The sequence below is a fragment of the Megalops cyprinoides genome, chromosome 10 (genome assembly GCF_013368585.1).
Source record: "Megalops cyprinoides isolate fMegCyp1 chromosome 10, fMegCyp1.pri, whole genome shotgun sequence".
In the NCBI taxonomy this organism is placed as follows: Eukaryota; Metazoa; Chordata; class Actinopteri; order Elopiformes; family Megalopidae; genus Megalops; species Megalops cyprinoides.
In genome coordinates, this window is record NC_050592.1 from 15,988,051 (window position 1) to 16,001,693 (window position 13,643).

General features: G+C 40.0%; 1 protein-coding gene across 1 annotated transcript in view; it reads right to left on the reverse strand.

The window, feature by feature from the left end:
• LOC118784485 (potassium voltage-gated channel subfamily H member 8-like) overlaps positions 1 to 13,643 on the reverse strand; it is a 33,162-nt gene that overhangs the window by 9,699 nt on the left and 9,820 nt on the right. The window contains exons 2-10 of the mRNA XM_036538727.1: positions 12,768 to 13,001; positions 11,078 to 11,212; positions 9,429 to 9,559; positions 8,665 to 8,902; positions 8,219 to 8,376; positions 4,648 to 4,852; positions 3,900 to 4,097; positions 1,389 to 1,588; positions 478 to 727 (exon numbers count right to left, since the gene is read on the reverse strand). Coding sequence (XP_036394620.1) covers positions 478 to 727; positions 1,389 to 1,588; positions 3,900 to 4,097; positions 4,648 to 4,852; positions 8,219 to 8,376; positions 8,665 to 8,902; positions 9,429 to 9,559; positions 11,078 to 11,212; positions 12,768 to 13,001 — 1,749 coding nt within the window. The remainder of the gene's footprint in view (positions 1 to 477; positions 728 to 1,388; positions 1,589 to 3,899; positions 4,098 to 4,647; positions 4,853 to 8,218; positions 8,377 to 8,664; positions 8,903 to 9,428; positions 9,560 to 11,077; positions 11,213 to 12,767; positions 13,002 to 13,643) is intronic.

The window sequence follows — 13,643 nt, forward strand, 5'->3', positions numbered from 1 at the left end:
ATAAGCATTTGGCCGGGGTTTAGACAGGGGGAAAAAGGTTCCCTCTCAATCGCCATACAAATACAATCAATCATACAGCACACAAAGAACTGCACAGGCTCTATCAAGCATACATTGCACATAGACACACACACACGAACCCACGCTAACACATGAGCACACATGCACGCATGCACAATGTTCTCACTTAGAAACACAGACAAAAGGGACGCAATTCTTGTGCTGTAACTATATCCCATAACAAAAATATTCATTTCTGCCTCTAACCGACTGCAGGGCCTTGGCTGAGTATGGATTTATGTGCATACATTGTCCTCTTTCTGCCACCGAATCTGAGCTGAGGTTAATATTCTAAAACAATGCCAGTCAGCTCTGGCAGATACTGAGATGGAGCCAGGGTCAGTGGCCGTCTTTCCTGGCTCATTACTTCTGCAGCGAGAGTCTGCTCCAGCTGGAGCCTAATGGCACCGCTCATACCCAGGATAGCGAGAACCATGCCGTCCTTCAGGACCTCCATGGAGCCAGAGCAGACGAAGAAGATGGCCTGCAGAGCATCACCCTGGCGCAGCAGGTATTCGCCCGGGGCGCAGAAGGAGGTCTTGATGTGGAGTGAGAGGGAGCGCAGGCATCCCCTGCTGGCCGATTCAAACAGTGAGAGCTGCAGGATCTCCTTGTTGAGGTGCATAGTGATGTCGGAGCGCAATTCGTCAGGGAAGTCCTTCAGCAGCTGTGCACACAAAGCTTTTATTCATATGCATCGCCAGTTAGCAAGTCCATGTGTGCACTCTGACAGTTAAATGCTGCCATCAAGGTCATTTCATACTTGGAAGTCTATGCGATCAACATTCCAGTTGAAGTAGACACGTTTTGTTAAAGCTTTTTACCCACTTAAAATATACTCCTTATTAAGGGAGACATACTTGTAGAAAGCATTGATAATGAATCAAAAGCCAGACCTGTACTTCACTAATAGCCAGTGGCTGGAAAAAAACAAATGGCAAACTAAAGACAACCAGGGAAGCAGCAACCTTTGCCTTGTGAATGGGCATATTTACTGACAAATGCAGAAAGTGTCAGTAGCTGGCTTCAGAACGAGTAGTTATTGCTGTTTTAAAATCAGTACTTGTACTGATTGAGAGGGACATAATGCTAAAATGCTGTAACATCTAAAGACCATACCCTATAATTGGCATCAGAAAGGGCCCACAGATTGAATAATCAATGGCTTGCGAATGTCTGGTCTAGAAACAAGTTAATTAATAAGTTAATACTTTAATGAAAAGATATACAGTGTTTTACTATTGCTGCAATAGTTGATTATGGGACATGGGAAGGAGTCTGGGAGTGAGAGATGGGGTGATGGAGATGGCACGGAAGGAATTTAGTACCTCGTTGGCGTCAATCCCGTTGTTGACCGACCAGATTGTCTGGAAGTACTCCAGCATCCTCTGCTTGAGCTGCTGGGGCAGGTGGTGCACCCGGATGAAGTCCTTCAGGTCCTTTGTGCGTGTATGGTAGAGAGACCAGCGGGAGTACATGCGCTGGATGATCGCGGTCACGTTCCCAAACACCAGGGCATGCATCAAAGCTGCACGAGAAGATGCAGATATAATCGGATTAAGAGCGAGCAGGGAAAAGCTGAGGCTGAAAATGCAGAATGGTTCTTAAGATCAGTGTCTTAGGTAATAGTTGTAATTTTAAGTTCCGAAACTGAACTTGCAACTGGAATTAGGAGTTGAAATGAGCTTCATGAATTATCACTATAATAAAAATGATATGAATACGAAAACATGACCTTTGGTAGAATGCATTTTTCATAATTATATTCTAATGGAAATGAGTTATTGCAATAATTACTGATAGCAAGTTCATAAGTATATTACAATTATTAATTTTCTTTTACTAAACAAATAAGTAAACATAAGATGCAGGGCAAATGCTTAAACTGACATGTAAACAACTGACAAGACTTAACATTCTGATTGTTTCAGGTATGCCATCCCTGTTCAGTAACACACTGAGAAGCTAAAAATCAAACTTCCCCAAGGCTAGGCAGAATAGTACACTCTATCAGTGAATATTGTGAACAGACTACGCATAGCTATTATGACCCCAAACCATTTTTTGAAAAGATCATGGCACATACTCACAGAGCCACACATAATGTGACTCATGATCCAATGAATCACGAACAGACAGACCCACTTTTAATTCAGGAAATGCATAGCTAGATTTGTGAATGTAAGTCTGAAATATTACAGTATGCAGCCAACGGTTATTATGATTTATTTGATCAGCAGATGCCCTGATCCAGAGTGACAGACATTTTGCACATTATCATTTTAGACTGTAGAACATTTTCAAATATTTTATTCAAGTCAGGTATTTTGCTCAAGGTTTGTGGAGCTAGAGTTCGCATTTCAGCCTATAACCTTGAACCTTTACCCCTTTGGTGAGAAATCCATTTCCTTAACTGTTATGCTGCATGAATCCGTAGACCCCTGATCTCATTGTTCTCCTGATGTGTAGCAGAGAGACTCTCAGAAAATGAAATACAGAAAATCTAATTTCAAAGTGTTAATTTAATTTTACTGAGTTGCACATTTTAATATTAGTGAAGTTAGCAGTATTTATAAAGTCATGTTTTTCCATTTAGGTAATTTACTACATCTAAGTCATATGTTCTATGCATTATTATTTTCCCAAGATCTATCTTTTGATGGATACACACCGTCTTGGCTTGCATGTAAGGCTTTATATGCCACAAAATATGTTTTAAAAAGGCTACATTTTTAAAATTGTGAAAATGTCAAGACTGGAAACTGTAACAGTAGCTGTAAGTGGGAAAAAGTGCTGCCATTAGCCAGAGTATTGCCAGTGGAAATGGACACTGGGAAATGCTGAAGCAAGGCAAGTGCAATCCTCTGATACACTTGCCCACGGGCAATGAAGGCTACTTTACACACTGAAAGCCCCATAGTACAAGACTCTCATGACGACTTGGCATTACATTTTACAACTGATAAAGATAATGTTTGCCAAACGTTTTGCCACATACATGAATAGTTTATGATGGCATTGGATTTCAAACCTTCTTACTGTACTGAAAACATAAACTCTGGGATGCTGATGCTGAATAAGAGAGCATTGTTGCTAACTGACATTATCATCTTTTTTGCTTTATTAAAGTGCCCTTTTTCATTGTATTCAAATTCTCCTCTTTGAAAGGGCAAAATTGTCTCACAATCAGGACCACCTTATATTTGGGCCAATATGGTGTTTAATTCAGAACTGAGCAGAACATTCTTTGTGTTACGGGAAGATAAAACTTCAAGTAATAGTTTTTCTATCGTTTCAGCTTTGCTAATTATTTTTAGTAAATACATGACTGTCTTCATGAAAATGGGCTATTCGGTACTTTCCAAAGTAGGCAGGGCAAATCTGGATACTACTAATATCCAAACAGAGCCACAAGTACATTATCTTGTAAAATATGAGAAATTTCCAGAGAGATTAATTTGCACTCAACCCTTGAATTTATACTTGCTTTTCTAGCAGAGAGTAACTGCCACCCCCTACCTGTTCACCACACTGGTATCACACTACTGCTCCCTTGGCAACTCCCCAGACTGTTCTGCATCATAGCCACCACATTGGCACTTCCCCACAGAGCTAGAGTAGCTTTTATTAGTGTCTTTCCACTGTTGTCCAGGAGTTCTTCTTGAATGCCTTTCAAGGATTTTTTTGCCTCTGAGTTTTCTGGGGTTTTTTTGGTGGTGGTGGGTGGAGTTAGCTCTGGAGAAATTTTCTCTCTCTTCGGTGCTTTCTGATGATGCAATTATTAAGAGGTACAGTATCAAACAGGAGCTGAGGTGGTGTATGGATAATGAGGGGGGTACCTCCGATGAGCATGGTGCAGATGGAGAAGATCTTCTCGGCGTCGGTGTTTGCGGAGACGTTCCCGAAGCCCACGCTGGTGAGGCTGCTGAGGGTGAAGTAGAGTGAGGCGATGTAGACGCTGCGGAGGGAGGGCCCAGCTGTGCTGTTCCCGCTGCTGTACGGGGATTCAAGACGCTTTCCCAGCTCGTGGAGCCAACCTGCAGCCCACAGCAACCACGCTGGTCAGGGATACAATTAAAAGATTGCACCTAGTCTTCTACGCTGTAAAGCATCACTGGCTATGTTCATAGACCTTATTCTGAATGTCTGAGAATCTGAAGGATAAGAATTCTGAGAATGATATTCTGAATAAGATATTTACCTTATGTTATTAAGACATTTATCTTATGTTTAATACTTCTGACAGTTCATCACATAAGTAAAGTAAATCACATAGGTATTTGGAAACCCCATAATGTTCAAACATGAACAGACATCTCATGCTATTCATACAATAACATCATGTCAGTAATATTGTAATATTCAACAATAATGGAATATTTTCATGTATTGGATGTGCTGCACTGCACTCTGCCATGTATGGCAAACACATACCACTGCTGTGAAATATTATCTGAAATTAAAATCTATCAGGCGCACAGGCGAACACTCTGGATGGGACACAGTCATTTTAAAACCACTTCAAAACCAATAAAATCACTACTCACAAACTCAGGTCAACCCTCCTGTATTGGGGGTAACACTCACCGATGTCCCAGGAGAATGCATTGGCCTCCATCTCCTTCTTTCCAATGACGTACCAGATGCAGGCCATCCAGTGGGCCAGCAGGGCGAACATGGACATGAGCAGGGTCAGAACCACCGTGCTGTGCTGGGAGTAGCGATCCATCTTCTGCAGCAGACGCAGGAGGCGAAGCAGGCGCACCGTCTTCAGCAGGTGAACCACTGACACCTGCACAGACCGAGGTCCCAATTAAAAACCTCTCAGAAGTCAGACATACCACACATCATGCTAATTATATTGTATGCATATTTCATAAAATGTATTTTAGAATATTTATATATTTCTCCTCAAACTTGCAGCACAGTGCAAAGTTTTTTGACATACATTAAGAATAAATTTCTTGCATTTTGAATTGCACGTTATAATATCATTAATATAAGAATATACAGTTTGATATGAAAATGCACATGTGTGTTCTTCTGCAGACAGTAAGAGTGTCTTACATAGGGATTGCCAGCCTGTTTATTTGACAGCAAAAGCAATTTTTTCCAGCAAACATAACTGACTCTAAGCTTGTCTACTGCAGTGGTCTGGCTTTGCGGGCAGCCATGCGAGTCCTGGTGGAAATATGCTAACTGTGAGAGACAGTGAGTCGAATGTGAGCACCAAGCGTATCAGCCACACTCCTAATACCTGTTCCATTCATCAGCTCAGCTGCAGATCACTGATTTGACAGAACCTTAACCAAACTAACTACTTTCATTGTGTGAAATGGCAAATACCAGTAACTCATGCAATGCTGTAACTCCCCTGTGTATTTGCCTCAGAGACACTTGTGTTTAACATGCTTTGTGGTACAGCTTGACAGCCACAGAGCCTCTCTCTAGAGTTGAAACCAAAAGCTACAATCCTGTGAGCTCTGGGCCTACTTTTGAATGAGATGGTATTAACTGCAGAGTTGCATATTCATTATGCACTGGGGTAACTACCCAGAAACACACGATGCTAAGCTGTAACACTATATGTACCAACAACAACTTACGCATTCCTTATTCCTGCACATGTCATGTATAAATCTGTGTTTAAGCAGTTGCTCCTCAGATCTCACCACAGACACTTTTGTATGTGTATGTTTGCGTATGTTTGGGGAGGATTGTGGCGGACGGGCGCTGAGATGGCAGTCGTGTGTGCTTTGTTTTTGTGTTTGTGACACATGGGGCCGTGCAGGAGGGGGACCCAGATGCGCGTGTGGGAGCCAGTAAATGGAATAATAAATGGGCAGAAACGTAATAAAGTGCTTGGCGCTGGTATCAGAGGGCAGTTCTAATTTTATAACACACAGGAAGACAGACTGTGTGTCTGGCAAAGAGCTCAGCAGCGGAGATACGGACGCCGACATGCAGGAGGCGCCACCACAGATAAATGAAAAGCAAACACGTACAACCAAAGAGGAAACCTTGGAGGCCCAACACAAACACAATCAGGCATGAAGATTCATTTGTCTACCGAGGAAAAATTCTTCATCTTGGCACTACCTATCAGTTAAATAATAACAAATAAATTAACTCTTATTTTCCTACAGCTGCAATTTAATGTACAAATTACAAACAAATGCAAAGTAGTACAAATTGTAACGTTCACAAAACTAGCTCCCTCTGAGATTCTTAGTACAGAACAACATTTCTCAATTGTGCTTGTCTTGACTATCGTGTAAATCAAAATCTCTGGTGATCTGGTTATGTGAAAACAACTCAAAATTCATTCATCCTATATAAAAGAAAATAAAATAAACTACAATAAAAAACATCTGTCAATTACAAAGTACTGATTTGTGAACAGGAGCGCAAATAACTACACTGCCAGTGACCTGCCCTAACAGCTGTTTGGACTAAAACGGCAAACTTAACAGAGCCTGTCTACTCACAGCGTGGGGGAATTGTCTCATCGCTAATTTGATTAACCTCAGGCTGTATGAGAAAATGACACTCCCCAACAAGAGAACGGCAGCTGATTTTTAGTGTCTAATAATGGAAATGCCAAGCAGTCCCAAGACAGAGCAGCACGTGAGTTCGGTAATATCAAGGGACATCTAGGTCACCTCATAATTGCCAAGGATTTTGAGAGATGTCCTGCAGAACACTGAGGGCCATATTTCATGGCTCTGAGCACAGCAGACCTGAGTGCACACAAAATTGCCATGTCCTCCACACCAGCCCCTCTTAATTGGGCCCTGTGGAATAGCTGCAAATTTCTTTCTCTATTGTTTAAAGGGGGAAAGACAGTATGTTTCATCAGGTGCGTACACCATTGACCATCACCACAGACATAATCATTCCATCCTCTTAACTTATATGGGTTAATATGGCCCACACGTTTCAATATACAGAGCATGATATACTGGTCTGCATATGAGCTTCTATTTATTCCTAGGATAAAGACATTTGACCTAACCTTTGAGTAACAAATTTAAGCAAGCACAAACCACACTCTTTTTTGTCCATTTCATGTTAATTTTTAAAGTTATGGGCAAAGTGCAATGCGGTAGGATTAAAACCAGGCCATGGTGTATGTGTCTTCCGAATGACTCTTTTAGAAGTGCAATATGCTCTACTTATACAGTCATTAAGCTCTGTGCTCGGGTTTAATGACTGTATAATGACTGTTAATGACCCTCGTCAGATGACAAGCTTTAGGAATCGCCCACTCATTTATAACATGCTTATTTAAAATTGCTGGAGGAGGTGGATTGCCATGTTTCCAGTGGAGTGTTTCCACTGACAAATGCCTTTGTTAAATCATAATTTAGATCATGCTGTTCTGAAGCCGATGCTCCCGGGTTCAGCTTTGCATCTGTCACTCGCAGCTCTTCCTTTCAAACGTTTCTGAGATGGTGGATGTCTGTCGACTGTGATCTCACGAGTGTGGCTGCCAGGCAGACTGCTGGTAGCACTTAACAAATTTATTATGTCTTCAAAAGGGATTCCTGGCTGATATGGTCTCACACGCTCACATGATTTAACTACTTATATAGAGGTCCTGCACATTTGCAGGTGGCCTGTAAGGGACAGAGTATAAATAGTTCTCATAATTAGTGTCTTTTCCCATCTTCTTATTAATTATTAAGATGGTTTAATTGCTTAATCTGCATTGGCTAGGGAGATGCCTGACAGTACCATTAGAATGCATGTCAAGAAAATAGGTCAAGGCCTTAGATATGACTAATCTTTATTTTTACAGAAGGACAGTGCCTTTTAATTAAACTTAAATTAATTTATTTTAAACATTAAAACATTATTCACATTACAACACGACCAAGTACCAATGGAATAGGTGCATTCTATTTTAAATAAAAAATAGTGTTTTTGGTAAACATTGGTAAATAGGATTCAGATTTTTTTTTCCTGGCATGCTATGCTGTCGCATCACTTGTACCAAGTCATTTGTAATATGTCAAGTAATGTTAACCTGTATGGGATATTTGGAATAAGAACCTCCTTTGTGGCTATGTATAAAAATTTTCACCATTAACTGTGACAATTAACAATGGTGAGGCATTCAGAATAGTAGTGAAATGTTTAATATATCAATACTCACCACACTGACTTTGAAGGCATAAAGAAGATCAAAGGGAAGAGCAGCCACAAGGTCAATGATGAACCATGTGGTCATGTAATGGATGCATATTAATCGAGCTTCAAATATAACTTGTCCTGACTTACTCACATAGGTTGTACGGAAATTTAAAACAATATCTGTTGAAAACAAGAGATTATAAAATAATATTAGCTGAATACAGACAGATTATACACACACCTAAAAAGCCATTTAATAAAAAAGGCTATAGTTTTGTTAACTTATCACACACAATTTGTGCCCCATTAAACTGAACCATAAAAGTGGCTTAAAAACCTTCAGATAGCATCGTCTCATGCATACACTGACACCAGGTGAGTTTTGACGTCTCAGGGAAGTTACTCTTTAAGAAGGCCACAAGGATTTATTTCAGTACACTTCACCTGTACACTTACATTTACCCTTACCAATTATGAAAAGAATTTCTACAGCAATGTCGCTGACGGTGGTGCTTCGCGTGATGTCATCGTCATCTCCGATGAAGCACACGTTGTATGGTACTGTCACAGCCACGTAAAATGTGGCCAATAAGATTAACCAATCCCAGCCTGCTTTGAAGGTACTGAAGTGGAGCAGGATGAATTTTGATTTTTTTGCATCAGCAACCTTGTACTCTGGAAGTGCCGGTGGGTCTCCAAACACATTCTGTCCAAGGACAAGAGGAAAGCACCATCACTGACCTTAAAAAGCATACTTTATCAATTCATATCCATCAAAAGGATAGTTCCCCAATGAATAAATTACACGGTATGTAACCACAGCAACTTTTTTTAGTCAGTTTTAGATTCAGAATGCTTTTTATTTGGTCATTGTATGTTTTACTGTGTGGCAACACAATCCTTGTGTTATCTAACCACTACCTCAATGAAATGAAAGAATGCTTCAGAGGACACTTAAATGAATCAAGGTAATACTACATTCAAGCAATACTGCTGTCATGTTATATTGTGACTGTATTCAAACAGAAATTTTGGAAATTTATCAGAGCTTAATTTCTCATTTCTGTCACAATGATATGCTTTTGATGCAAGGATTTTTGGAAGCCACACAGACAGAGGTATTCTCAGCATCTTTTTATGTGGAGCATCAGTCTGCTTTTGCATGGATTATATACATATTGACAAATGTAGTCAGGTTTGAGTCTGTGTGTGTAAGAATGGGATGCTCCCACCTTGTTCAGTTTGATTTTGCTCTTCTTCTGTCGGCTCTGCAGGTGTCCGGAGATTTGATAGAGAACCGTGCGGCTTCGAATTCGAGCAGAACTGAGGGGAGACTGTGTTTTGACTTTACCTTTGTTGCTCTCTGTCAAAAGATAACATTAACACCCCCAGTTCCACATGAAAACAATGAGCTTTCAAGCAGCTATTGCAACCAAGAACTATTCCTCCATGGCATAAATTGACTGTAGACTCTTGAACTATGTATATACACTATATAATTTCACAGGAAAATGTGTGATACTCCGAATCACCTTGCTAATCATCCTCGTTAACAATAAGATATACCCCACACTATCAGAAATATTTCCCTGTGTATCTACAACATCCTACTAAAATGAACTCTGGGTATTAACAACCCAAAGGCTGAGTTTGGTGCCGTGTAATGATCAGCTTATTGTGTACATGGATAAGAATAAAGCAATCAAGGGATTTCAGTTAAGAATAAATACAGGAGGAATTCAAATTATAATCAGCCACTTGTTAACTGAGAAGTACTTATTTGGACAGACCGCTGATATATTACATTGCAATGTTTGACGCAATGTCATGACTGCATCTCAGTGGTGGCATCGCAGCGGCGTTTCTTATTAGGAGCTATGACCTTGTAGCCGATTTTCGGTTAATTATTGATGCACGGGAAAAGTGGACCGAGGCAGGAGTTGCAGAAGACAGAAATAATCTATAAACCTGCGAGCCGCCGGGGAGCCTGCCGAAGCGGCGTGCTTATTTTTAGCTTGTAATGAATTTCCCCTCACTTAATAACCGCTGAGGTCAGCCCCGGGAAAGGGAGTGAAAGTGAGCGCGGGCCTGCCTCTCTCTCTCACAGGAGGGCTTGAAGCCCGGCTCCGTGCAGATGCCAATCGCTGCCTCTGCACAGCAGTGAGCCAGAGAGCATGATGGAGTCCCACCTGTGCAGCGGATCTGCTGATCGGAATGCAAAGCCGACACATGGCAAGCAGAGCCTGACTACTACTTTTTATCTGGGTTACCTAAGAGGGGGAATTCTGCAGGAATCCCCTGACCTCATGTAAATTCAGGTTTCCATGGAGCACCACAAGAAAGTTGTCTATCTAAGTGTCTACAACCAATTTACATATAATTTACATATTACTATAACATTTATAATGTTAAAGGGAACCTTGGAATTGTTCTGTGAGGAAAAATCATTAAGATTATTTTATCCTATAGTGTCTTGATATGTAAGTTTGACACTTCTGGTTTTCTGGAAAATGTTAAGTATCCAAACATGAATCACAGGCAAAATCTGTATTGGGACCTATCAGGTGTACATGAAGTCCAATGCTATTAAAAGGCTGATTTATACATGACTTCTTAATTCAACTACACACAGTTCCTGGATTTTGCTTTTCATAGCAAAGCCCAGGTGCCTTGTAATGCACAACATGTTGCTTAGCTTTAGTTTAATTCATAAAAAAAGGTTTGTAACATATGACTTCTGAATTGCTTAATGGGATCAGCAATAAATAATGTCTGTATTAATTTTTTATCACCTGTGAGTAGCATATACAGCAGGAGAGTGCCTGAGTTCTCATGACTCATACCTAAGTATACGACATTAAATAATAAGCCTCATACTGACCTTCCTTCCTGCCCTCTTCAGGAATAATCTTGTCCTTTGTATCTGTGATGTCCTTAAATGATGCCAAGAAGAGAACCACATCTCCTTTTTCATTTTTTATGGGGACTATGTCCAGGAGGCACGAGAATAAATTACCTGTGGAGATATGTTGCTTAAAAAACACAACTAACTCACAAGATATAGTTGAAGGGTAAACATTCCATAAGGCATTTTCCATTGAGATCAACAACATTAACAACAGACACCATGTCTTGTGCCACAAATTATGATGAAAATTTAGGGATTCCTGGATTTTGGTTAAAGAGAGATTGCTGCAGACTGTCCATCACAGTTCCTGCTGGTTCTGCTGTCCCCTCAGGATTCATAATTAAACCAGCTTGTTACCATTTCTCCCACTTTGCCTCTACATCACATCACAGCTCAGTAATAAATACTGAGCATAGATACTGAAGAAGAAACCAAGTGGCATTGGGGACATGCATAACTCAAGAGGATAACAAAGGAAAGGAACAAATGCAAACAACTATAAAATTCACCATCATGGACTGAAATGAATCACATTTTTTAATTAAAACACAAAAACTTGAGATGTAAGACTGACATGGGATCCTGTATTTCATTAAATAAGTTCCATAAGTAATTACAAGTAATAATTGATAATAACTTATTTCTGTGTATTTTCAGTTTTTCAGTGTGGATTCACAGCCCACAACTCTTGGTTTGTAAGTGCAATGCTGTAACTCCTGTGTCACCAGGCAGCTGCTGATGAAGACTGTTATCCTCTTAGACCCAAAATTCAATAGCACCATCATTCATATGAAATATTTTTAGAGTTATAGGGATGTAATCACATCACAATGTAACAGGGACGGCAGCCACCCCCTATATCCATTTGATACAATTGCTTTCACCTCTGAGGTTGTAGATAACCTTGGGAAAACAAACCTGTTAAAAACAATTATGTGGAAGCTTTGGAACAATGCTGGAATAGCACCACTGAGGATTCCCTAATGGCCAGTGGGCAAATCTCTTCATGTCTTTGTAGAGAAATTTATGAACATTCATCCTGATAGAGAAATGAACCAAATTTATCAAAAAACACAATGTGCACAATTTCCAAAAATAGTTTATAAATCATTCCACAGCGTACTGGTTTCTCCTTACATATGACCTCAATATATGACATAGTACATCCAATATGATGAGCCTTTAAACATACAATCAAAAGACAATGTCCTTCCAAGAATGGAGCAGAATTACAAATAGATTAAAAAACATCAGAAAAGCAGTTGCTGATAGACTTGCTTGATATAACTCATATAACGGATATAGCATGATATAACTTGCAACACTGTGTTATATCCTCCATTATAAAAAGGATAGTTTTGGCCATGTAATCTGATTGGTCAACTTGTCATTCCAGCCAAGCTGATATTAGCCATAACTCTATGATGCCAATGGAACTCAGCTTCGCTTCATACATAGTGACTGCAACACCCTCATGCCAATAATTGCAATAACGCACATTCTCTCATGTATTATTGCTTTATTATATCTTAAGGGGCACTGTATTTTATAATGACCTGAGAAAGGTGAGTATTTCAGTCTAAAGCTCTAAAAACATCATGGAATATTTTGAATGGAGTCTGCAATACACACCCTCATAGACGTTGAAAGCCTCTTTGCTTACCATTTTTCTTGTAGAAGGTTACCTCCGCCTTGAATTCCTTCCGCTCCTCGAGGGCATTATCGATGTGGAGGATGACCTGCTCGCTCGTGTCTGTTCCATACAGGAATTTACACGCACAGCTCTTTTGCATGACCTCATTGCGTGCAAAGCCTGTGAGCTCACAGAAACCATCAGAGCAGTACACAATCGGGAAGCCCTTTGACACTTGTGCATTTGCCAGGATGAAGTTACTATCTGAAAAAAAACAGAAATAAAAAGGAGCATTGTGGAATTGTGGTTATAGAACTGTAGGTTTGAACAAAGCAGCCTAAAGTAGACTCTATTTTCATTGATTCTCTTTCATCATAATTCTTTGTTCATGATAATTATCAGCAAAATTTTTCAAAATGCTTATGTTAGTGCTACAATTTATTGTGCATGATTAATTTTCATAAAAATTGGACTGCAGTTTGAAAATGCTTTTACCTGGTGAGTTATGACATGTTTATTAAAGGTTTCCTTGCTAAATTGTCAATGCTACTTTTAGTATTGAACCAGTCTATGTCTCATGTCAGCTCATAATAATAAACTGAAAAAATGGCCGACTGCTACACAATGTTTGTGTAACCCATTGGGATAAAACTCTATATATGAAAAGGGACATTAAAATGTCATATTCATGGTGCCAAAGGCTATATTTTTGATTGATATTCCCATCGTCCCACAGCTCTGATACAGGATGGAGACTCTAGAACTTGTCACAAACCAAGTCTGAGGTCCTGTCAAGTGAGTCTGAATAGTTTCCTTCGGGGTGGTCTGTGACTGAATTCCCATTTAGGGGTTTGCGACTAGGCAAGAGAGGGTGCTCATGGGAGCTCTCTGCAGCAAAATGAAAGG